This window comes from Schistocerca americana, chromosome 6 (genome assembly GCF_021461395.2).
Source record: "Schistocerca americana isolate TAMUIC-IGC-003095 chromosome 6, iqSchAmer2.1, whole genome shotgun sequence".
In the NCBI taxonomy this organism is placed as follows: domain Eukaryota; kingdom Metazoa; phylum Arthropoda; class Insecta; order Orthoptera; family Acrididae; genus Schistocerca; species Schistocerca americana.
The window spans coordinates 210,346,218-210,372,226 of NC_060124.1; the positions used below are offsets into that span (position 1 = coordinate 210,346,218).

Here is a 26,009-nt window from a genome sequence, read left to right on the forward strand (position 1 = left end):
CTATGACGAATTTTGTAAGCTAAGCAAAACTAAATAGAATACTGATGAATTGGCACTCTGACAGTGCTGATATCTGCAGGGCATGATTATTGTTATCTTGATATACAAAGTGTTAATGAAGGCCACCTGCAACAGTGGCTGATGGGTAGGAAAATGTCACACATGATGACTCACTTTCAAGAGCAAGATACAAGTGGCAACTGAGATAGTGAAGCAGTCAATTAGAATTGCAATAAAGCATACCGATTGCCACTGTATTAGTTACATAACCTAAATTTCTTAGTTTCCCATTAAATGTTCTACATTGGAAACATTGATCACTGAAATGCGCACACATAGTTAACAGCCAATGTCAATACCCCTGTTCGCAAAAACAGCACGTAAATTCAGCAACACACAAGGTACTCTAGCCACTGTTAACACTTTAAAGTGTCTTTTTTTTTTTTTTTTTTTTTTTTTTTTTTTTTACACACATTTCACTCAGTGAACTTGTTATACTAAATATGGATACAATTCCATGTGTGTCAGCTTACAAAACATTGATTGCCAGACTGCATGACTGGGTTATCCTAAGCTAGAATGTCTAAGAGGAGAAACTTCCCTTCTTTTCACATCTCCACTGTAAACCTTATCTTGGGATGAATATTATTTGTGTGATCAATGAACTACTGCAGTATCCCAGCTATCAGGCCATTTCAAAACCCTATCATGCATATAATGAAGAAAAAACAGCAGGTATATGTAAGCAGTGTTTGAGGCACAATCCTATCCATAAAAAATTTGGCTGTGACTACTGATAAAGAAGAATTCATGATTACCACATTAGGAATTTATCATATACAGGGTGAACATTAATGAAACTGACAAATTGCAGGGGTGGATTCCTGACTGGAAATGGAGGAAAAAAGGTCCTATGGACATGTGTCCAGAAATGGATGGTGTGTGTGTGTGTGCAGTGACAACAAATTGTCCTGGAACCCAGTACAGAGCTGCATTGCATCCACATCACAACAGATGTTCAAAGTAAACTCCATGGTAGCAGTTGTCACGCAGGATGCACATAATTGTACTTTGGCTTACACCATGTAGGCAGGCCACTTGCCTGGAGCTCATATTAGGGTTCGTCTCAATATCCTGTAGAATCTGGTCCTCCAAATCTGGTGTACACTGTCGCATATTTAAAAATGCAACGCCTGAAAGGCAACAGAACAGCAGCCAGAACAAATAAGTTTTCTAGAAAGTGCACAGAGCATAAAGGACATGCCACAGGAAGGGTGTTGGTTTGGGCATTGGCTGGAAATGTTGGGTACTCTCATGAGGTATCACATAAGCTCTCGTGTTGAGCCGCGAGGCACGGCTGTGCATTGGCAGTGATCATATATGGTCATACACAAAGCCCCGCAGGGCGCTGTCCGGAAGTGCTAACATGGAAGAGGTGCCATGGCCTGCCGAACAGTATAAATGCAGAGGCAGCGTAGCCCGAGAGAGAGAGAGAGAGAGAGAGAGAGAGAGAGTGCGGTACAGACTGAAGTCCAGGAGGGCTGTCTGCGTAGGTCAAGCCCAGGGCCTGGACTTCTAGTTTTCGTTCTGGCTCTGCTTGCACTCATACCTAGCAGCGTGCCTCCCTCCATGCAATTTTGCAATCAGGAGTAGTTTACTTTCATTCAAGTCACTATCCAATTCTTGCTAAGATGAGCAATTAAAGATTATAGTTATTCAGGTCCTGGCTTTGTTCAATTATTTCCGGACTGAGTTCCATAACTCTTTCAAATTTCCAGTTATTCATCTTCACGTTAACTGGCTGGATGGGTCATCTCCAGTCTCCAATGTCACTGATTGTGTAGACAACTTGCTGGACATGACAACACACAGTCTGCCGCCTCCCTACTTGTCTGTCTGTCTGAAAAGACCCATGATCACACAAGTGCCCAAAAAGGGCTTGAAATGTTGTGTGATGTGGTAGGTGTCTGTGAGGGTAGTTGTTTTGGTGTAGCCACACTGCCTCTCAACTGTTTCCATCCGCTTGGCTATACACAGAAACAATCTTGGCTTGTTCCTGACTTGAACACCGGACCTTTCTGCTGTTTGCAATATGCTGTATCAATCACACAGCCTGCAACACACAAGGAACACACAGCACATGATATGAGGAAAGTTCATTTGTCAGCCCATCTACTGTGGCAACGATGCATTTCCAGACACATGTTCATAGGACCTTCTTTCCTCATTTCCAGTCAGGAATGCATCCCTGCAGTTTATCCTTTTTATTAATGTTCACCTTGTATATGACTGTAGGAAAAGTAAGTGGTGGTGAGAATATGACAAAAAAAATCTGATGATTTGGGAGACAAATGGACTGCCAGCCATTTCATGATCTACAGGCACCTTCACAAAGAGCACATTGTGATTGGTCAAAACTTCAACTGAGCCTATCTTCAGTCGTTTGATATCATCATCAAAAATTTGAGAGTTCTTAGTATGGTGATCATAGCACCTGACAATAGGTACCAGTAACTTAATCCAATATCTGACAATTCTGTACACGGGATGTGCGAACTTCCAAGATTACCCATGATGCACTGGTTCTGTCAGTGCCTACTGTGCACATGGAACCACTCGCACAAGATTCATGCATACAATCGCTTGTTGACAGAACTGGACGCATCCTATTTTCATCCTTATGAAGGTGCTTCAACATGCACTGATGACCGAGTGGGGAGTACAGCTGACAAACAGCGCAAAGTTTTTTTTGTGCATTTTGTAGCTCTTTTCTGCTCAGTGAAACTTTGCAGTTTGTTGGTCTCATAAATAGTTAACGGATGAAACGTCCACTATTTTCTGTGAGTGTTATTTGAAGCTTAGTATTAGTTACAGGTCTATGTGCAAACAGACTTTCACTGCAACTTGTTCATGTTTATTTTCAATTAAGAATACTTGTTCACTGTGTACGTATGTATTTTGTAGAAATGGAGTGGAATAGAAGACTGGCTGAAATGTTAATTTCAGTGTACCAGGAGTAAGCATCACTGTTTAATACAATAGATTCTTTGCACCAGAATGAGCTAAGCCAGTAATAATTTAACTCTGAACTATTTTTAGGCTGGTGAATCAATAGATTAAATACACAGTTGTTACATTTTTGTAAATTTTAGATGTTAGATGAAATTGTAGATGTAAGCACAAAGTGTTATAACACTATTTATATAAAATGACTGTTTTCAGCATGCAAGGAAAGAAATAATCACAAGAATGGCGAAGAAAGTAGGAGAAGTATTGTCCAGCATCACAATGGAAGATTGTAGAATGAAGTTTTCAGTCATTTCCCTCAGCACTCCTTTGAAGGCAAATAAAATCTAGCAGCTTATATTTTTGGTGTGTTGTTCTTCTGGCTTTTTCTTTGTGATAATAGCCACAGTTACAGTAATAAGAGCCAAAGTGACATTTTCTTCCACCCTACTGAGCTTCCTGAGCATTGTCTTCTGACAGTATTTAAAAGGCAATTATAACGAGGATGTTTACACATACGAGCAACTTAGTTTCACATAATGTAATTGAACAGATGGAAAAAAAAATCTACTTACCAAGTGGCAGCAGGAGAAAACACAGATAAAGATATTGAAATTTTCAAGCTTTCAGAGCCAGTAGCTCCTCCTCCTGGCAGAAGGGTTGAAGGGGAAGGAAGAGGATTGAAGGAGAAGAACTGGTGACATTTAGGAAATGGAGTGAGTTCAGAAAAGTCACACAGAACACTGGGTCAGGATGCAAAGGAAAGACCAATTGTTGGGAACTGCACTGGGCGAGAATTGAAAACCTGAGAGCTTAAAGATGGAAGATAAGGTAATATGAAGACATAAGTTACTGCCAAAAAATCGCCCATGAGTTAATAAGAGAAGAAAGCTAAGTGCCTCGTATTTGCTAGAGGTGGAGGGTTGGAAAAAAACAGACAGGCCAGAAAATAGCATAGGGTCTTACAAGGATATAGTGGAGATTGGGAAGGGACAAAATGCTTTTCTATGTGTGGTGGGCAAAATGTTGGACAGAATGGACCTCACTTAAGGGCACAAGTTTAGGAAGTCATTGCCTTGTAGAAGGAGCTGATTAATACATTCAAGACCAGGAAAATACTGAGCGATAAGAGGTGTACTCCTAAGTTGTTTTTTGGAGGCATCAGCATTACCAGGATTGGATGCGATGGCCCACGAACTCTACTTCTGAACTAGGCTGGTGGGGCAGTTACGTCCAGTGAAGGCTGAGGTGAGAATGGTGGTCTGTGGTCCACTGTTGTAAGGAGTCTGCCCCTGAACAAATAAATTTGCCTTGAATGCCAACGTTGTATGGGAGGGAACATTTGACATCAAAAGGATGGCAAATGTCAAAATATAAGTACTGTTGTTTGTTAGTGGGTTTAATGTGAACAGAAGTGTGTGGCTGACTCTCAGAGAAGATGAGTTCAACATCAAGGAAAATGGAAAGGGATTCGGTACAGGACCAAGTGAATTTTAATTGGAAGAATGTATTTAGAGATTCCATGAACAGGCCAGCCACGCCAAAGTCCATATGGCAAACCCACAAACAAACAACAGTACTTACAATTGCCATATTTTCCACATCTAATGTTTCCTCTCCCATATAGCCCTGGCATTTGAGGCAAACATATTTTTCCACATGCAGATTCTTTACAGCAATGCATCACCATTCTAAATTTGGCCTTCACTTATCCCACCAGCCTAGTTCAAATTCAGTTTTCATATGCCATCACATCCAATCCTCCAATCCTGGTACTGCTGGGAAAAGAGAGAGAGAGAGAGAGAGAGAGAGAGAGAGAGAGAGAGAGAGAGAGAGAGAGAGAGGAGTATACCTCTCGCATCACTCAGTATTATCCTGGTCTTGTACGTATTAGTAAGCTGGTTTGGCAAGGGTATGATTTCCTGCAATCATGCCCTGAAATGAAGTCCACTCTGTTCCAGATTTTGCCCACCACACTTAGAATAACATTTTGTTGCCCTCCCAATCTTCACAATATTCTTGTCACACCCTATGCTCCTTCTGCACCCATTTCCCTACCCTATGGCTCCCACCCCTATGACCATCCCCACTGTAAGACTTGCCCTATGCACCTTTCTCCCATCAACTACACCAGCCCTTTAACTGGCAAAATGTATTCCATCAAATGGAGAGCCACCAGTGAAACAACACATGTACACAATAGTGTGATGAAAGTCAAACACCATACTATGCATGATGTGAGATGTGACAGTTAATTGTTTGTCACTCATGGCACATATCATATGTTTTAGTGATGTCACTCTGTTTTATTGATTCTGGAGCAAAGGAGACTACCATCCAATTCTTATTCTGACATTGGCTTATCAATGGTTTGAGCCTATTCCACTTCTGAATATGAAAGTTCAAACTGTCGAAACCAGTAAAGTGAAGCAAGTAAAGGTTTTCTTGTGCATCTGATGACTTAGTTTTTATCTTTGTTGAAGAAAATCATTTCTGAAAATGTCAAATACGCATTAGTAAGTACTTTCTGAAAGCATTGTCTAGAGTGTAGCCTTACATCAAGGCCAGCCATGGTGTGCCAAGACATGCGAGATGGATGTGCCTGCAGGCCGAGGCTTGGTCTGTCTCAGCTTTGCTCAGTCCTCCTCAGAAGTACCCAGAACAGCACAACATTTCATTTAGTATTGCGGTGTGACATTTTTCAGTCACCACAATGCTCTTCAGTTCAGGAGAACCAAGGTGTCAGTGCTGTTTGCCCTTCACTATTTATTTGTGGTATGAAGGATAATCACAGGTCCAGTGGCTGTTTGCACAAAAAGAGCAGCCTAGCAATCTATCACCACAAGCCTTTAAAAATGAATGGTAGTCATGGAAAAAAGGATGAGAATTCTCAATATATATCATGCAGTTGCATCATTCTTTGGTACTGCAAATTATCTATGAAATAACATTACAACTCCATGCAGAAATAACATACGGATTTAGTTGACAAAAAGAGCAAAAAATTACAATGACCGACAAACAGGATTCGAGTTCGGTACATTATGAAGCAGTTTGTGCTAAATTTGTGGGCATGAAGCGTGTGAAGAATTTGCTGGTATGACCAATAAAATTTCTATATTTGCATGTATTGTTCCACTGTCAGTTGCGATAGTTTTCAATGGAACTGGACGAGGGGTATGGTCTTTGTATATTACTGCAAGTGACATACCTGGTATGATTTTTCAGTTTAAAACCTGCTATTATTGAATTTATGAAGGAAGAAGTAGTGCAAACGTAGAAATTAGATCATCTGGAATGGACTGCATACCACGCATTTTAAGTGGACTTTCCACAGTAAGACACTTTAAAGTGAGAAACAACTTATTTCTGATTTGATGGGGATGCATTTAAAAATTGCATTGTAGAAGGGGCAGATTCTGACAAACAGTCCATTTCCCTAAGCTCACTGGCATTAAAGAAAATGCAAGGTCTGAAGAAGTCACTGGGGCTTTGATAGAATTACAAGAATAGTTTCCAAATATTTTGAGGGCACTGCCAATCTTACACCTGTTTTTGAGACCGTTTGTCATTGCAGTTGAAAGTGCCACCCCTGTGCATGTGCAAATGTAACTGATTTATATGTAATGTAATTTTCATTTTAAAGACAAATCCTTTTATGTTAAAACTATCCAGGACATCTACGCTGTTTCCCTCAGTTTGTTTCCACGTCTCCATAATGAGGTTGCAAAAGTGCTACAATATTTCGATCAATATATGTGTGTAATTATGTAGCAATCTGAGTGGGAGAATTTGTGAAACTGTCCGTTTCTGTCTGTGTACTGACAGTTTGCACCAGATAAAAATAATATTATGTCTTAAGAGTGCCAAAAATAATTAAATAATATTGAACATTTGCTTTTTTGTTGTGATCTATGTTGTTGAGAAATATGAAACACACTATATTATGAAAAGTATGGATTGCTGCTCACTGTAACGATGACAAGTTGAGCTGCAGACAGGCACAATGAAAAGACTTACACATTTATCTTTCGGCCACACCTTCTCCAGGGGGGGGAAAAAAAACCACACTCACACAAGTAAGAACACCTCGTGTACACAGGACCACTATCTCCAGCCACTCTAGCTTGAATGCAACTGTCACATTGGACGAAAGCAGCAATCTGGAGAAGGACAGGCAAGGGGGAGGGGTAGCATGGTATGGATGGGGTAAGTGAAAACTGCTGTCTGGCAGAGCACACAGGGACTAAACGCTGACAGGACAAGGCTGCTGCATGCAGTATTGGGAGACTGTGCGGGAGGAGCGGGAATGGGGAGCAGAAAAGCAGAGAAGGGGAAAAGACCAATGGATGTACTGACAGAGAGCAGTGCACAATGGGAGTCAAGGGATGTGAATTGGGAGGAAGTGACAGGACAGGGTGGGCAGAAACTTTTGGGTGAAGGGTGTGGACAGTAATGTTGAGGCTGGGAGTAGCAATATATCCTTTTCATCGTCATCATCATCCTCAGTATTTCCTTCTAGATAGCCAAGTAGAAACTCTGAACAATATGCCTCCATCAATTTCTGTCCTGGTATAGCTTTTCTCTCTCCAGTGCATCCCACATTACTCTTCTCCTCATGAGATCTTCATTAAACTGATCTGCCCATCTTTTCCTAGGCTGTCCAAGTGATCTTTTCCTAGGTACCTTCATCCCCAAATACTAATGTGCACTTCAAGTCAGGTGCATTCACTTTAGGAAACCTTACCACTTCAATCTCACAGTGCTCATTCTTTCTTCCATGGTGAAGGTCACCTGCAGGTCTCTCCTTACATATTCATTCCTCTCTCTCTCTCTCTCTCTCTCTCTCTCCCTCCTGGTAGAGCTAACCTAAGGAGCTTCATTTCACATGCTTGCATCTCTCTCTCTTTTCTCTTATTTATAACACACGTCTCCAGACTAAATGTCATGACTGGCAGGAGGCGCTTTTTATATATATATAAAACAAAGATGATGTGACTTACCAAAAGAAAGCGCTGGCAGGTCGATAGACACACAAACAAACACAAACATACATACAAAATTCAAGCTTTCGCAACCAACGGTTGCTTCGTCAGGAAAGAGGGAAGGAGAGGGAAAGACGAAAGGATGTGGGTTTTAAGGGAGAGGGTAAGGAGTCATTCCAATCCCGGGAGCGGAAAGACTCACTTTAGGGGGAAAAAAGGACGGGTATACACTCGCGCGCGCACACACACACACACACACACACACACACACACACACACACACACACACACATATCCATCCACACATATACAGACACAAGCAGACATATTCAAAGGCAAAGAGTTTGCCTTTGAATATGTCTGCTTGTGTCTGTATATGTGTGGATGGATATGTGTGTGTGTGCGAGTGTATACCCGTCCTTTTTTCCCCCTAAGGTGAGTCTTTCCGCTCCCGGGATTGGAATGACTCCTTACCCTCTCCCTTAAAACCCACATCCTTTCGTCTTTCCCTCTCCTTCCCTCTTTCCCGACAAAGCAACCGTTGGTTTTTGAACGAGAGCGGAAAGACTTACCTTAGGGGGAAAAAAGGACAGGTATACACTCGCACACGCACACATATCCATCCGCACATACACAGACACATGCAGACATTTTCAGCTGAAAGTATTATTCTTGTAATTTATTATAGGACAAGCATGTCCTCCACTGAAAGCTGCTGCAAGTTTAGGGAAAAACTGAAGCAATCTCCAATTCAGTAACAGGCAATGTTAGAAAGGAACGCAAAAACGATAAGTTACAGAGAGAAAAAAATAAAGCTGCCTTGCAGGATGATCGAAAGAAACTTAAACATATGCAAGATAGGGAAAGACAAAGGAGGCATCGAGAAAAGAATAAAATTTCTGCTCAAACTCCCACTTCATCTTGAAAATTGTCACCCTCTAAATCATATAGTTCCAAAAGATCACTTGGGAAGGCTGTAAACAAGGTGAAGAAAAGCGTAGCAGGCAGCCCAAGGAAACAAAAGGATGTAGTGGCAAAGCTGTATAACGATGAGCTGCCTGAAGTTGCAAATAAACTTAAAAAAAGACATGTTCAAGAAAGGGAGTAAGTTTCTCAGTGCAGATACAGAAAATAAAATTAAGAACTTCTACCTTCATGACGACATAAGCCGAAAAGAACCAGGAAGAAAAGATGTGGTTAGTGTCAAGAACCCTGAAACTGGAGAATGAGAACAGAAACAGAAGTGCTATATGATGATGACAATATCTGAAGCATATGAACAATTTATTCTTGAATATCCAGAGTGTCAGATAAAAAAATCAAAATCCTTCTCTCTTCGTCCACCTTTTGTATACCCTGTATCATTTATGCCACATAATGTGTGTATTTGTCGATACCACACATACAGTATTTGGTTGAAAGCGTTGCAAGAGAAACCAATACATTTCCAAGCAGAGCACAAGCACAGAAAATTATAAGTGTATGTCCAGTGCCTGCAAAAAGTGTAACACCTTAAATGCGAAGGGCCTTGTTGATGATGAAGTACTGAACAATGAGCTTCAATGGACGCAATGGAAAGATGCTGAAGGTCGCCCTCAGCGTATAGAAACAGTTGGGACAGTTTTGAATGCCATTAAAGAAATAGAAAAACAGCTTCTGGGATTCAAACTGCACTGTTATGTTAAGAAGAAGCAATCAAAGTACTTTGAGGATGCAAAAGTAAATTTCAGTAATCACGATTTGGTTTTGCAGGTTGACTATGCTGAATATTATACTTCTCTTTGTCAGGTTGAGATTCAGAGTGCTCACTAGCACCAACAGCAGACAACTATATTTACAGCTGTGGCCTGGATTAAAGATGGCACCGTACGCAGCTATGCCATTGTTAGCGATGACTTATCCCACAATAAATATTCAGTTTGGACAATGTTTAAGGTGCTTTTTCAGAACTTAAAGAGAGAATTTCCTTATCTTCAAAGAGTCAAGATTTTCTCCGATGGTTGCGCAGCGCAATTCAAGAATCACTTGACATTATTAAATGTTACATATTTACAAGACTCTGGCATTACTGGTGACTGGTATTTTTTTGCCAGTTGTCACAGTAAAGGTGCAGTTGATGGCACTGGTGGTGCCGTGAAAAGAACAGTGTGGAGAACTGTAAAATCACGGAGGTATACTATTAACACTCCTTATGATTTTAACAAGTGCGTCGAGGAGAAACTGAAAGGGATTACAACCCTCTACTTATCATCTGAAGAAATTAATTCAGCAATGGCATGTTGGATAATCGTTGGAAAGGCGTACAGCCTATTCCAGGATTGCACAAACTCCATTGCACAATTGCATTACAGCAGTTAAAGAGGGAGTTCTAAGGGTTTCTGCTACATCTGCTCAAGAGATTACAACAGTGACATTACTTCATAACCATGAAAATGCATGCAATTCGATGTGTAGTGTTGATAGTGAAGAATCCTTGAAACTTACTATAGGAGACTTTGTACTGTCAGAGTTGACTGTCACTGGAAAGTCCTGTTTGAAGAAGAAATACTTTGCAGAAGTTCTTCAAGTTGATGAACAAGCTGAGCAGGTCTTGCTGAAGTTTTTATCATTTTAACATAATAATTAAAGTATTTTCTTGCTGTTCTGTTTTAAATTACTCTCAATAATATTGATGTATCTATGTGTCACAACTTTTACCTTAGGGGGAAAAAAGGACACATATACACTCGCACACACACACACACACACACACACACATATCCATCCGCACATATACAGACACAAGCAGACATTTGTAAAGGCCTTTACAAATTTCCGCTCCCGAGGTTGGAATGGCTCCTTACCCTCTCCCTTAAAACCCACATCCTTTCGTCTTTCCCTCTCCTTCCCTCTTTCCTGATGAAGCAACTCCTGGTTGCGAAAGCTTGAATTTTGTGATTGTGTTTGTTTGTGTGTCTATCAAAACAAAGATGATGTGACTTACCAAATGAAAGTGTTGGCAGGTCGACAGACACACAAACAAACACAAACATACACACAAAATTCATGCTTCCGCAACAAACTGTTGCCTCATCAGGAAAGAGGGGAGGAGAGGGAAAGACGAAAGGATGTGGGTTTTAAAGGAGAGGGTAAGGAGTCATTCCAATCCCGGGAGCGGAAAGACTTACCTTAGGGGGAAAAAAGGACGGGTATACACTCGCACACACACACATATCCATCCACACATATACAGACACAAGCCTTTTTCCCCCCTAAGGTAAGTCTTTCCGCTCCCGGGATTGGAATGACTCCTTACCCTCTCTCTTAAAACCCACATCCTTTCGTCTTTCCCTCTCCTTCCCTCTTTCCTGATGAAGCAACCGTGGGTTGCGAAAGCTTGAATTTTGTGTGTCTATCAACATACCAACGCTATATATATGATATGGTTATAATAGAGGGAAACATTCCACGTAGGAAATATATATCTAAAAACAAAGATGATGTGACTTACCAAATGAAAGTGCTGGCAGGTCGACAGACACACAAACAAACGCAAACATACACACAAAATTCAAGCTTTCGCAACAAACTGTTGCCTCATCAGGAAAGAGGGAAGGAGAGGGAAAGACGAAAGGATGTGGGTTTTAAGGGAGAGGGTAAGGAGTCATTCCAATGCCGGGAGCGGAAAGACTTACCTTAGGGGGAAAAAAGGACGGGTATACACTCGCACACACACACATATCCATCCACACATATACAGACACAAGCCTTTTTTCCCCCTAAGGTAAGTCTTTCCGCTCCCGGGATTGGAATGACCCCTTACCCTCTCCCTTAAAACCCACATCCTTTCGTCTTTCCCTCTCCTTCCCTCTTCCTGATGAGGCAACAGTTTGCTGCGAAAGCTTGAATTTTGTGTGTATGTTTGTCTTTGTTTGTGTGTCTATCGACCTGCCAGCGCTTTCGTTCGGTAAGTCACCTCATCTTTGTTTTTTTTTATATATATATATATATATATATATATATATATATATATATATATATATATATATATATATATATATATATATATATATATATATATTTTTTTTTTTTTTGTCTGTTTTGCTCTTGAAGAGACTCCCTTGTCCCAGATAAGGTGTCGTAGTTGGTGGAAGAAGCTGGATTCTTTTGCTGTTCTATTTAAAATTTCTAGTTTGGCAGTTCCATTACTTGACATGACACTACTGCAATAATTGAAACTCTGCACTCATTCAACCTTCTTTCCTTCCATTATGACATGACAAGATGTGGGTGTCCTACTCACTTCTATTGTGACTCTCTTGATCTTACTCACACTCAACTTGAATTCTTTGATTTTTTATTCCAGTAATCTTGTCTCCTCTGAACCTCTGTTTCCATCTCTCCGTGAATGGCAGTGTCATCAGCAAAAACAAAAGCACTGAGATCTTCATTTTCTACTTCCTTGATTTCTGTCATGTTTGTGTCCATAAGTGTAATGGAGAAAGCAAACTACTTTACTGAACACCTCTCTTTGTCTTAAACCATTCTGATCTTCCATCTCCCATCTGTACACGGCTTTCAAAACCTTCATACAGTATCTTAAGTTTTTTAATTAATGAATCAGGAACATTATGTTTACTCAAGCGTTTCCTTATTTTACCCCTAAGTACACTGTTGTAACGTTTTTAAGTCCTGAAACATTACTATCCGATACTTTCCTTTTTCCCAATACTGACAGAGGAAAAAATGAGGTCTATCACTCCCCTGTTACAAACCATGCTGTTGTCCTCAAATTGGTGTTCTACGATATTTCATCCTGGACTCCCTGGTGACTAGCAATCTAGCCTTTTCAAGATACTGTTGATATTCCAATCTGGCCTTTCCATTGTTTGAAATATGGATCCAAGATATATGCAGTGTGACTGCACTGCTATCTAAATACAGCGTGTTCACAGTCCCCTCCCCCCTCTTCACCCTCAGACAGCATGGCAAGGCAGTGGGGGATATGTGCAGCCAGACTGAGCACTATGGTATACAAGCCAGGGTGCAACTGATGAGCCAAATTATTGGCTGTCCTTATCTTATGTGGAACCAAAACATGGATGACAAGCAGTACAGACAAGAAATGAATACAACTTTTTGAAATGTGATGCTACAGTAAAATGCTGGAGATTACACAAGTAGATCAGATTACCAATGAAGAGATACTCAACAGAATCAGAGAGAAAAGAAATTCATGGCATAACTTAAACCATTTGTGGGGACATTTTTTGTAGCAACTCAGCGAAGATAATTTTTTTGCTTTCCTATTAGAAATGTGATAAACTGACAGTATTTATTGTTTGATAATTTTATTTTTGTGATTTAGGACCAAAAACTATGTGGTACTCGTATCCCCAAGGCACCACTGAGAGATATTAAAACTGGTGGTAAATGGATTTCCCACTTCCCTTTTGTGTGCTGTTATGCATTGCCATTACACGTAAAATAAATAATGAACACTGTTTTCACTGTGTTTTCTTTTACTTTGTTTAAAAAATATTTGTTCCTAATATTAAAGTTCACTTACCACAAAGTGAAAACAATCCTTGAAACTTTATCACACAATAAAGGTATGAGCTGAACAGATCACAATAATGTATATTGCAGAAGCAAAGCAATGTGTTCTGACAATAGTAGTGATCCCATGACAAACAGAAACTGATTGTTGTAGCAGTTTTCATACTCCTAGTGCAATGTACTACCACAGGATGTCAGGCGTAGGCAGAGGAGGTAAAACATATTCCCAAAAGCTTTGGGATAACCCTAAAGTTGGTACATATGTTTCCCAGGACCACAAATGACAGATTAATTTTGTACTAAGTATACTTCCTACACCCCTTCCAGAAACTACACTGGTGGCAACCACACTTCCCAATAACCATCAAAACACTGCTGTTTGCTGGGATATACACTCCCCATAGTCTGAAAGCTATATTTCACAACAAACAGAAACTACAGCTGGCGCAGGGGACTGCCACTGGATGTCAGGAGCGTAAAGAAGTATTCCTTAAATGCTGTAAAGAAATACCTTCAAAAGGGTTAACAAAAAGAGGAGATAAGTCAATAGAACACGTCTTGAGCATCAAGAAATATTTAAGTTGGTATAGAGGGGGATTTTAGAGGGAAACATCAAGACTTGACTACTACAGTAAGCAGGTTAAAGTGGATGTAGGATATTGTATTAATGCAGAGATGAAGAGACTTTTACAATCCTGTAAAGCATTGAGAGCTGCACCAAGCTAGTCTTCAGTCTGAAGACAAAAACAATGTCATGTTATACCATGCCTTTTCAGTGAGGTAAAATAACTATTCACATATCAGTAATTTAATTTCTCTTCTTCTATATCTCCAAAGAGAGTTACAATGAAAATTCTTCAAGTTTTATTACATGGTCCACCTTAAAAGTTACCCTTATGCAGTGTCGAAGGCACTATCACAATTCGCCTGTTAAACGTGGGCCTCTCTTTATTTCTTTCTTTTTCTTCTTCTTCTTAGCTGGAACCTGTGAAACATATTCTTCTGTGTTTGATGAACGACTTTCCCTCCTGTAAGGGTTAATGTAATCAGGATGGCGCTCAGTTATATTAAGTTCCATACTGACCTGAAGCAAACAATTATTTCTAAGGAACATGCTCAGTTACACATTGGCAAAACTGAATGTTAGAATGGTAAAAAATTATTTCTTACAAGATCAATAAGCTTTCTGGTACTACTGTCTAACAGTTGCGACTGATTTGCAAAATTCAAGCTCCATTCGAACATAACACGCCATTCATTATTGGAGTCAAGAATCTTCGTAGAAATTTCTGGAAGATGAAGTAAAATATCTCCAAACAGTGCTGTATTTTCCAGGATGTTGGCCAGAGCTGTTGACAGTTCATAATGGAATGAAAGCATAATTTTAATTTACACAAAATTGAGCAGAATTTTGATAACATAGTTAATCAGGATGTTGATAAAATGCCAAATTTTTACAGTGTATGCAGATTGCCTTATCAGACATTTTTTCCAGACACAACGGACAGTGTATCAGGTGGCTGCAACCTGACAATTTACACGGTGTGTATACATTTTCATTAAATGGAACACTAGATCCGTATTCATTAAAAAACATGTACAGTGAAACCTCTTTATAACGTTCCTCAATATAAAGTTTTCCTCTATGTTACGTCCGTTTTTTTCGGTCCCGACTAAAAGCCCATATAAACAATGTTAAATATTCCTCTTTACTGCATTTCCTCTATATTACAATTTCCTCCATGTAACGCTCATATTTTTGGAACCCTGGTCAATTATTTACCTCTTTATAACGTTTAAGTGACTGGATGTAGATGCATTGTTTTCTGTTCTGTGGATTCACAGTTTGCACCGGCTCGGAAAGCCCGCGATCAGCGTGTTTCATATGTCAGCTGCAGAACCCAGTCACATGACGTGACACACATTCTGCTTGCAATCTTTTTGGCACCATTTCCATCGATGCTTTGTATTTGTAGCGTGTTATGTGAGCTGAGCAGCAAACAGTTCATGTGTCTAGTGAGAGCGTGTCTTCAATATAACTTTTTTTTAAGCTTTCGTCAGTGGACATGAGTGAAAAGCGGAAGAACATTTCTCTGGAAGAGAAGGTTTATGTTATTAAAAAAGTGGAGGCATCTCCTGGTGTGAGTCGCGTGGAGAAAACCAGGAAGCCAGCAGAGCTCACAACTGGAGCTGAATATTTTACAGGCAGTGAATTTAATTATGTACTCGTGGAGGGAAGTCAGTGCTGAAACTATGAAAAACTGTTTCAGAAAAGCAGTATTCTGTGAGAATGAGATGGCAGCTCCTGTGGAAGATGTTGCAAGTGATTTGCAAGAATTTCAGGAATTAATAGGCAGTGATTCTGTCACTTTTGAGGACTTTGTGGCTGTGGATGACAACATGTCAACCACAGGAGTGCAAAGTATTGAGGAGCTGACTGCAGAGAAAAGCTTGGAGAATAATAGTGGTAGTGACAGTGACAGTGACAGTGACAAGGAAGATGACCCTGTGTCCTCATATACTAAGGCAGCTGAAGCCTTTGAAACATTCACGAGATATACGATGGCCCATAGACTTGAGGACAGAACAGTAGTTCAGCTTGCTTATTTGGAGCAAGAAATGATTGCCATAGAGTCTAGGAGAAATAGAAAACAAACATGCTTGCTTGAATATTTTAAAAAATCATAGGTATGTGATTTCCGGATTGCATAGGTTCCTAGAGTTTTGTGCAAATTTAAGTTCCGTTTCATAATTTAATTATTAAAGTATTTTTTTTTTTTTTTTTTTTTTTTTTTTTTTTTTTTGTAACTAGTTCTTTTTTAATCTGTACCATTTACTGTGTTTTTATGTAATATGTTCAGTATATTATAAACAAAATTTGGCTCATATTCTATAATTGGCGCAACTGAAGAACGGGATACCACCTGTCAGCTTTGCACAATGATGTCATAGCTTAAGAATCTGTTATAACTTTTTACAGTACAAACTGATCCATTTACTTTCACCCATCAACCTAATGGGCCCCTTTTTTTAATTACAAAAAACTAATCATTTGATCATTTGCAATGAATATCATATTACAGTGTTGTGAAAATTTAAAATGTCATCTATGGCACCACCTGTCAAAGCTGATTAGTGGTATCCCGATCTCCAGTAATGCCCTATAATTATTATTTGGAAGCATTCCCATTTATAGTGTTTTCCTCTATACAGTGTTCAGAATTTGTGGTCCCTTGAAAAATGTTATATAGAGGTTTCACTGTAGTCAGTTAGATATTATTTATTAAAATCCACTATGGATAATTGCATAAGGAGGTGAAAGTATCAACACTGGTTTGATAATGTATCTAGTTCCTTAAATAACTGTTTATTAGAGACTTTTACTCTTATTATATGTTTTTCGATAATGAATAATAATGTTGGTGCACCCTATAACATTACTTCTTAGTCATAAAAATACAAGGACAGTGCAAATTTACTGCGCTTAGGTGTTTAAGAATAATACCCAATTTATTCTTACTTGTGAACATATTCAAAACCCTTATTGTGTGTCAGCAATGATTTCTTCTGATTGAAGAAAATAAATTCCTTATACAAACTCATGGGCATTCCCAGAATGACTATCTCATTACACTAACCCCTTCATTAACGTACATACAAATGTTCAGTTGGTAGCACATCTAGAGAATGGTTTGGCGCAGAAGTTTCCAGTGTCTACTAGACAGAAAATGCAGCACATTTTCTGGCAGTGAATGGTCTATTGTTACCTTCCATAAGGATTTTAAAAAGTACCTCAACAGATAGGCAACCACTATTCAATATCTTAGAGTAAATCGACATAGAAAATGAGTAATGATGATGCACTCTAATGTGCTATTTACGTTACTTCTGGGTTAAATAATGCAAGAATGGGGAGAACAATGGGAGAAAGAAGGTGCAACAGCCATAAAGCTTGGCCACCAGAAGGGAAATGTGAATACAAGCTGCTTAGCCTTCGTTGATGATTTAGTAATCCTAGATGAAAGAGAAGGCAAGGGAAGATGATGCTGCAAGAGCTACATGAAGTAGCTGAGAAAACAGACCTGGAAACAAACAAAGAGATAAATGTGATGGCAGACTGGAAAACTCCATATGGTACAATGAAGAAAGTTGGACATCTATTTATTTCGTGTTCCAGTGATCCTTGTGAATGTATAACAGATTATGGAATGTGCCTGTTTTACAAGTTTGTTGTGGTTGCATTCTATGTTGTTACGTAAACAGTGCGCTACTAATTAGTTTCACATTAAAGTATCTACAAATTAGGTTCTGTTCCAGAAAAATAGAGAGTGATAATAATTAAACTTTCAAACCACTGTAGAAATAGCACTACTGGTCAGAATGACGTCAAATTACAACGGAATATTATCGGAGAAGGGGGAAAACATATGGCAGAAGACAAATAAATAGTTACAAAATGTAACAATAGATGGTGCTGTAAGCATCATAATTTAATAGCTGTAGACTACAAATGACAAATGAATCATACAAAAATGCCTAAGGTGTACGTTTGACGTTAAACAAACTGTACAGCTCAGTGTGCATAGGTGTACACGAGTGGTACTGTTAGTTACATAAGCCCATCCACCACGGCAAGGTCATATCACATCGGATGGGAAAAATCAATTTTTAATTGTCCTGAGGCCAAAAACCACATACTAAGCATCAATCAAAATCAAATTGGATTATTAATTTCCGTGTGACTGGTGCAAAAACAAGTTCAATATACTGTCCACCATTTTCTGCAACAAGTTGAAACCAAGAAATAGCTTGTTCTGCAACTGATCAAAGTGTTTCCAGGGTCACGTTCAGAATGTGTTGTGCGATGTGTGCCTTCAATGCAGCTAAGTTTGCAATCAGAACACTGAACACAACATCTTTCAGATAGCCCCACAGCCAGGAGTCACACAGATTAAGGTCAGGTGATTGGGATGGCCAGGCTGTAGGGAAATAGTGGCTGATAATTCTAGCATTTCCAAAATGGCACTTCAGCAGCTGCTTATCTGGATTTGAAATGTACGGATGTGTGCCATCTTGCATAAAAATTATCTCATCCATACATCCATGCTGTTGGAGAGCTGGACTGACGTGGTTGCAGAAAAGACACTCATAATGCTTACCAGTGGCGCTACAGGTAACAGGACCATAAGCACCGGTCTCTTCAAAAAAATATGGCCCTATCATAAATGATGCCATAAACCCACACCACACAGTGACCTATTCAGGATGAAGTGGTGATTTGCATGTGGATTTTCCATTGCCCATATACGACAATTCTGTGTAGTGACATATCCTGTCAGATGGAAATGGGCTTCACCTGTCCACAAAATCTTCCATGGCCAGTCATTGTCCACTTTCATGTGAGCAAGAAATTCTAAAGCAGAGGTCTCACTTGCTGGAAGGTCAACAGGAAGCAACTTGTGCACATGGGTAATTTTGAATAGCTAGCAAAGAAGGATGTTTCATAGGATTTTACGCACTGTGCTCATGGGTATGTCCAATGTTCGGGCAATTGCCCGTACACTACATGTTTGCACACCACCACTCGTCTCCTCCTGCATTTCTGTGGCCACTACTACCACTGACGTCGAATCAGTTCATTTCCTCCCTCTACCAGGATGCACACCAAATGAACAAGTCTTTTAGAATTTCTGAATCATTTTCTCCAGACTCACCGCAGCCATCGGACCAATGACTTTTTTCAAACCCTTCAGTGTCCAGAACTTCTCCAGAGCAATGAGTGCACAGTCACCATTCTTGTAATACAGCTTTACAAGCAGAGCACAATCCTGCATTGAGACAGTCATGGTGAACATCGCAGATGCGAAAAGATGAAAAGCCATGCACCCGGCGCGTTTATACCAACGTCAATGGGTTGTGAGCATGACAGGTGTTTTCATTTACTATTCTGACACATCCAGCGCCATCTATTGATCAATTTTCACACCTTTTTTTTTTTCATCTACCATATTTTTCCCCCTTTTCCAATAATATTCCGTTGCAATTAGGCATCATTCTGACCAGTGGTGTTATTTCTACAGTGTTTTGAAAGTTTAACTTTAATTATAATCACCCAGTACATCATATAAAATAAATATTACAGAAAATTAATCTATTACAGAAAATTAAACATTTGTATAATAATAAACACACATGAACACAAATAAAGATCTGGAGATGCAGCTGAATGTTATGAGATACTAAACATCATGGCTAAGGAACTCTTCCATAACGTAAAATGACCCTTGGGAATAGACCTGCCTTAAGAATTTCTTTTCTTTTCTTTTCTTTTTAGATCTCATCATACACTAAATGCTTAATTTGTGAAGGGAGTGCACTAAAAATTTTACAGCCACTGGCCCCTTTCTGTACACAGTTTTGTATCCTCACAGTGGGCATCATCTTTTATTCTAGTATCATCACTATGTGATATGCAATATTAGGTAAAGGGGCTTTTTTCCCCTTATGAAACACGCAAGGGAGAACACAGATAGTGAGGTGGATATGAGAATTTCAAGTTCCTCAAAAGATTTCTGCAGGTGGCTGTAGGGTGGACTTCACTCATATTTTTAGGGTTCTTTTCTGTGCATTTAGCACTTTTGTAGCTAGTGGCAAATTTCCCGAAACTATGATTCCATATGCCATAATGGCATGACAATAACCATAATAATCTGATTTGATGGTTTCCTTGTTTCTATAAGAGCAAAAAATGTGTAATGAACAATTTGCAACACACAGTCTTTTGCACAGAGCCAGGATGTGGTCTGACAAGTTTAATTTGCTATCAATAAGTGTTCTGAGGCATCAAGGGATCACCAATTTAGTACTGGAGGGCAGTGTGGATGGTAAAAATTGTAGAGGGAGACCAAGAGATGAATACACTAAGCAGGTTCAGAAGAATGTACGCTGAAGTAGGTACTGGGAGATGAAGAAGCTTGCACAGGACAGAGTAGCATGGAGCGCTGCATCAAACCAGTCTCAGGACTGAAGATCACAACAACAACATGTAGGCCAAGGTATTTTGAATTATCCCCCCTAGCTATCTGCTGATGACCTAGTTTTTCTCCTGTTTCTACATCTTTAGAGGCTGTATGACAAGGCACATAGTTTAATGTAAATGGATAGATAAAAATCTACTCACCATGCAACACACGGTGGCAGGGGAGCACATGCACAAAACAGTTTAACTTTTACAAGCTTTCAGAGCCAATGGCTCCTTCTTGTGACAGATGAGTTGAAGGGGACAGAAGAGGTGTGAAGGAAAAGGGCTGGAGAGGTTTAGGGAAAGGGGTACAGTTCAGAAAAGTCACCCAGAACCCTGGGTCAGGGGACACTTACTAGATGTGATGAGAATGAAAGACTTTTTTACGGATGAGAAAGAAAGACTGATCGTTAGGAACTGCACCAGATGAGCTTCGAAAACCTGAGAGCTTAAAGGTGGAAGGCAGGGTAATATGCAAGACAGAGGTTACTACTAAAACATTGTGCACGAGTTAGTAAGAGTGAAAAGCTAAGTGCAGTGTCCGTGACAGAGGTGGGAGGGGGAATGGTGAAAAATAGACAGATCAGAAAATGAAATATATAAAAAACTAAAATGGATTGAATAAATGAGTAGTTACTGTGAAGAAATGCTGAAGCAGAAGAAATTAACACTGGCTAGCAGAAAATTCATGAATTAATTTATGGAGACTTGTGATCCTATTTGTTGTGTTACTATTAAAAAAAAATATTCAATCACTATATCAGCAACTGTTTTTGAGTCACTAACTAGATGATTCTCACTTTTGTATGGATATTTACTCTACAAACTGCACTTTCCCCTGCTTCCTTCTTTATGAAATTCCAGACAGTTTTAATTTTATTGCTTGAGTTATCAATTTCTACATTCAAGAACATGTCCTTTGATGCCTGTATGGTCTCATTAAGAATTCTATTGTACAATTTGTAATTTCTAATATTATTGGGATCATTTGATTTCTTAGCTGCCACATAAAAATCGCTTCCCGTTCTGCAAGAAATTTTGCTGCCCTTTACAGTCCAACACCTACAGCCCGATTTAAAAAATGTTTTCTCTCACAAACCTTTTATGAAATGTTTCTTCAAATAGACATTTAACCTCGCTGATAAATATATTACATTTGGAGTTAACATCAATAGCAGTACATACATGAGGCCAGCCCACAAGCTGCATCTGATGATTAAAGTTTTCCATGGTGTGTCTGTCTATGTCTGTTTATTCTCATGTTTCTCCAAATGAAATTTACCTTCCTCTGTATATTTACTTGGTTTATGGTGAGAAACTGTCCCTCATGATCAGCGAGGCCATTTATAATATTTTAATATTATTTATAATATTTTTGACAGTTAAATTATTATATGTAACCATATCAGTAATTCTGTTATTTACTAAAGCACTAGAACTCAAACAATGGAAAATCCAGGAAGGAATAACGACAATATTATGGGAAGTACAGACTGCTATTCACCATTGGGGTGCAGACAGGCAGAACAAAAAGACAGCAATACACTTGAGCTTCCAACCAAAAGGCATCCTTTTAAAGTAGAAAACACATATATGTTTGCACAAGCACAACGCAGACACACACGACCTTTGTCTTTTTTTCCACTGAGGCTGGGCTGTGTGTAGCAACTGCATTGTTGGTATACGCAGTCCAGCATCAGCAGACAGAGACAGTGGTCGTGTGTGTGAGTTGTGTTTGTCCAAATGTATGTGTTTGTGTGTTTTCTACTATAGGTGAAGACTTTGTGGCTGCTAGCTCAAATGTATAGCTGTCTTTTTGTTGTGCCTGTCTGCAACTCAATATGTGCTTTATATGGTATGCAGCAATCTACCCTTTCCACAATATTGTCCTCAAAGCACTGGAACTGGCTCTTACCCTAGTTGGAAACTGTGCCATCGATACTACATCGTAAGCACAAATCAGGTGTTCAGGGTCCATTCTGATTCTATTCTTTTGTTACACATTACAGTCACCCATTACAATGAATGAATTAGTTTTTCTAGACAGATGGGATAGGGTGATTCAGTGTATCTCAGAGAAACACTCAGATTTCCAGCAGGTGCGCTGTAAATTGACAGCACAATAACTGTTGCACACTCTGCTGTTATTTCGATGCCACATATCTGTTCAGCACAGTATTTGCTTAAATCTAGAGATTTATATACACTATTTCGAATAAACATTGCGACTCCACCTTTTCCCATACTAGATTGATAATGATGAACAGCTAAACAATAGTTTTCAATCTGCAACATGTGATTTCCATTTGTATTATGATATTTAGAGAAACATATTGTTTCGAGTTCACTTCCATATTCAGTAATATTACAAAAAGGGGAGATTGCTATTCACCATAAAGAGAAAATGCTGAGTTCCTACAAAATGACTGTTACACAAACACTCACACATGCATACACACATGAGGTGGAATCCAAAATTTTTGGGACGGGTGCTGCCATCTGGAAAGTAGGAGTAGTAAATCTTTGCACTGCTAGGTGGAGAAAGCTGCATATCTGATCAGTCAGTGTGCAGAGTGTCATTCAGCTGGGAGGACGTGTTGCATATCCACAGTGATTTCCGTAATACTCTGTTTTTGGTGTGTGGTGATTTTATGATAGATCCGTGAACAGAACAGCGCGTGTTTATCAAATTCTGTGTGAATTTCAGGAAAAGTGCTACAGAGACCCTTGCAATGATTCAACAAGTGTTTGGGGGACAGAGCAAGAGCCGTATGCGTGTGTTTGAGTGGCATGCTCGATTCAGGGCCGGCCGTACAGATGTCGAAGACGATGCTCACGCTGAAAGGCTCGTTAGCTGCACAATGGCAGACATTGTTGCCAAACTTCAACAATTGGTTCATGTGGATCGACGTTGAACCATTCAAGACCTTGCGGCTGAAGTGGGTATTGGTTATGGGACATGTCAACGAATGCTGACTGATGAATTGGGCATGCAGTGTGTCGCTACAAAATTTGTGCCAAGAATCTTGACTGCCAATCAGAAGGCACAGCATGTTGAAGCGTGCATGGACCTTCGTCACACAGCATCTGATGATCCAACCTTCTTGTTAGGGGTTAACACCGGCGACAAGAGCTGGATTTACTGTTATGACCGAGACACAAAGCAACAATCGTCCCAGTGGAAGAGCCCAGGCTCTCCAAGACCCAAAAAAAGTGAGACAGGTGAAGAGCAAAGTGAAGAGCATGATTGTCGTTTTCTTTGATACAAGGGAATTGTGCATAAAGAATTCGTCCCACCCAACCAAACAGTGAATTCCATGTACTATTGTGATGTCTTGCGACAGCTCCGTGAAAACGTGCGGCGACAACGACCCGAACTTTTGCGTCAAGGGAACTGGCTGCTGCATCACAACAGTGCACCCTGTCACATGTCCCTTGCTCACCAAGACCTTTTTGGTAAAAAACAACATGGTGGTGGTACCCCCCCCCCCCCCCTCCCCCGCATAATAGAAATAATAGAAGCAACCGCCATTCAATTTGTATAAGCAATAAATATGTCTGTAAATTTAAATGAAAGTGAAGTTGTCATACTGTAAAGAACACAAAAAGCTGTAAAATGTCACAGTGTAATCAAAACATATAGCCTTGTATGTAATTATACAACATGTATCAATTGAAATACATCAAATGGCTGAATAAATAAATCAATAAATGATGTTGATTGTACTACAATTCCAGTTTGAACAGACTGCCAATGATACCCTAAGAATTCACCACACCTTTTGTTTGCAGGGCATTCCAAGCAGACACTGGAATATCACAGATATAATTATCACTTGATGCCTATATGGCATACTATAGTCAAAGTGTGATTGATGCAATTTCCTCCCAACAGCACACATGTAAATATTTCTGTTGCAGTTTAAGCTTGATATGTTGACTGCTCAGTGTACAAGGAATCACTGTATGTAGTCCACTGTACAGCAATGAATAAAGGAAAGTATTGTACATAGTACTGCTCCCTGCCAGGTTAATTTGAGAGGTATCTTGACAATTCATCAACAGCACATGGATGATATTTTTGATATCCACTTGTGTTGGCCTTTCAGCCAAAAGCTAAAATGTATAGCAGTTTTTCACTTGCCTGTCTGGGACTCAACATCTCCTCTACACAGTGAATGGCAACATATCATTTTCATAATACTATTGTTATTCATCTCTGACTTTCAAAGATTAGGATCAGTGTTTTCATTTTAAATGTGTCATCAGTGGTACTGGAATTTCACCTCCTGATGTTAAATGATGGCCAGACACTTTTTTTCCCTTTCCAGCACTTTACCTGCAAGCCTCTAACACCATTCCAATAAAGCTAGGGAGCCTGGTAAGTACAGTTAGTGCGTACGTTCTCCCTGCTTTTGAAATCATGACTTCCAAAAAGGTTAACTTAGAGTTGTACAAGTTACTCAGTACAATTAGTGGAATTCTGTATGAATTTAACTGTAAAAGGTAAGGAATATGGATTATTTTGCGTAGCTTGTGAAAGCTTTTGTCTGTGCAAATAACAACATGTTACTGAGGGGGAAAATACACCCTACGATATCTACATCTACATGGATACTCTGCAAATCACATTTAAGTGCCTGGCAGAAGGTTCTTCGAACCACCTTCACAGTTCTCTATTATTCCAATCTCGTATAGCGCTCGGAAAGAATGAACACCTATATCTTTCCGTACGAGCTCTGATTTCCCTTATTTATAGTGGTGATCGTTCCGCCCTATGTAGGTCAGTGTCAACAAAATATTTTCGCATTCGGAGGAGAAAGTTGGTGATTGGAATTTCTTGAGAAGATTCCGTTGCAATGAAAAACGCCTTTCTTTTAACGATTTCCAGCCCAATTCCTGTATCATTTCTGTGACACACTCTCCCATATTTCGAGATAATAGAAAACATGCTGCCTTTATTTGAACTTTTTCGATGTGTTCCATCAGTCCCACCTGTTAAGGGTCCCACACCGTGCAGCAGTATTCTAAAAGAGGACGGACAAGCATAGTGTAGGCAGTCTCCTTAGTAGGTCTGTTACATTTTCTAAGTGTCCTGCCAATAAAAAGCAGCCTTCGGTTAGCCTTCCCCACAACATTTTCTATGTGTTCTTTCCAATTTAAGTTGTTCGTAATTGTAATACCTAGATATTTAGTTGAATTTATGGCTTTTAGATTAGACTGATTTATTGTGTAATTGAAGTTTAACGAGTTCCTTTTAGTACTCATGTGGATGACCTCACACTTTTCGTTATTTAGGGTCAACTGCCACTTTTTGCACCATTCAGATATTTTTTCTAAATCGTTTTGCAGTTTTTTTTGATCTTCTGATGACTTTATTAGTCGATAAACGACAGTGTCATCTGCAAACAACCGAAGACGGCTGCTCAGATTGTCTCCCAAATCGTTTATATAGATAA

General features: G+C 39.5%; 1 protein-coding gene across 3 annotated transcripts in view; it reads right to left on the reverse strand.

The window, feature by feature from the left end:
• Nucleotides 1-14,321: 14,321 nt before the first annotated feature.
• Nucleotides 14,322-26,009, reverse strand: part of LOC124619314 (coiled-coil domain-containing protein 134-like) — a 43,743-nt gene continuing 32,055 nt past the window's right edge. For all 3 annotated transcript variants that reach the window (XM_047145622.1, XM_047145624.1, XM_047145623.1), the window contains exons 4-5: nt 14,700-14,878; nt 14,322-14,613 (exon numbers count right to left, since the gene is read on the reverse strand). In XM_047145622.1, the coding sequence (XP_047001578.1) occupies nt 14,446-14,613; nt 14,700-14,878 (347 nt within the window). In that variant the 3' untranslated portion in view covers nt 14,322-14,445. The remainder of the gene's footprint in view (nt 14,614-14,699; nt 14,879-26,009) is intronic.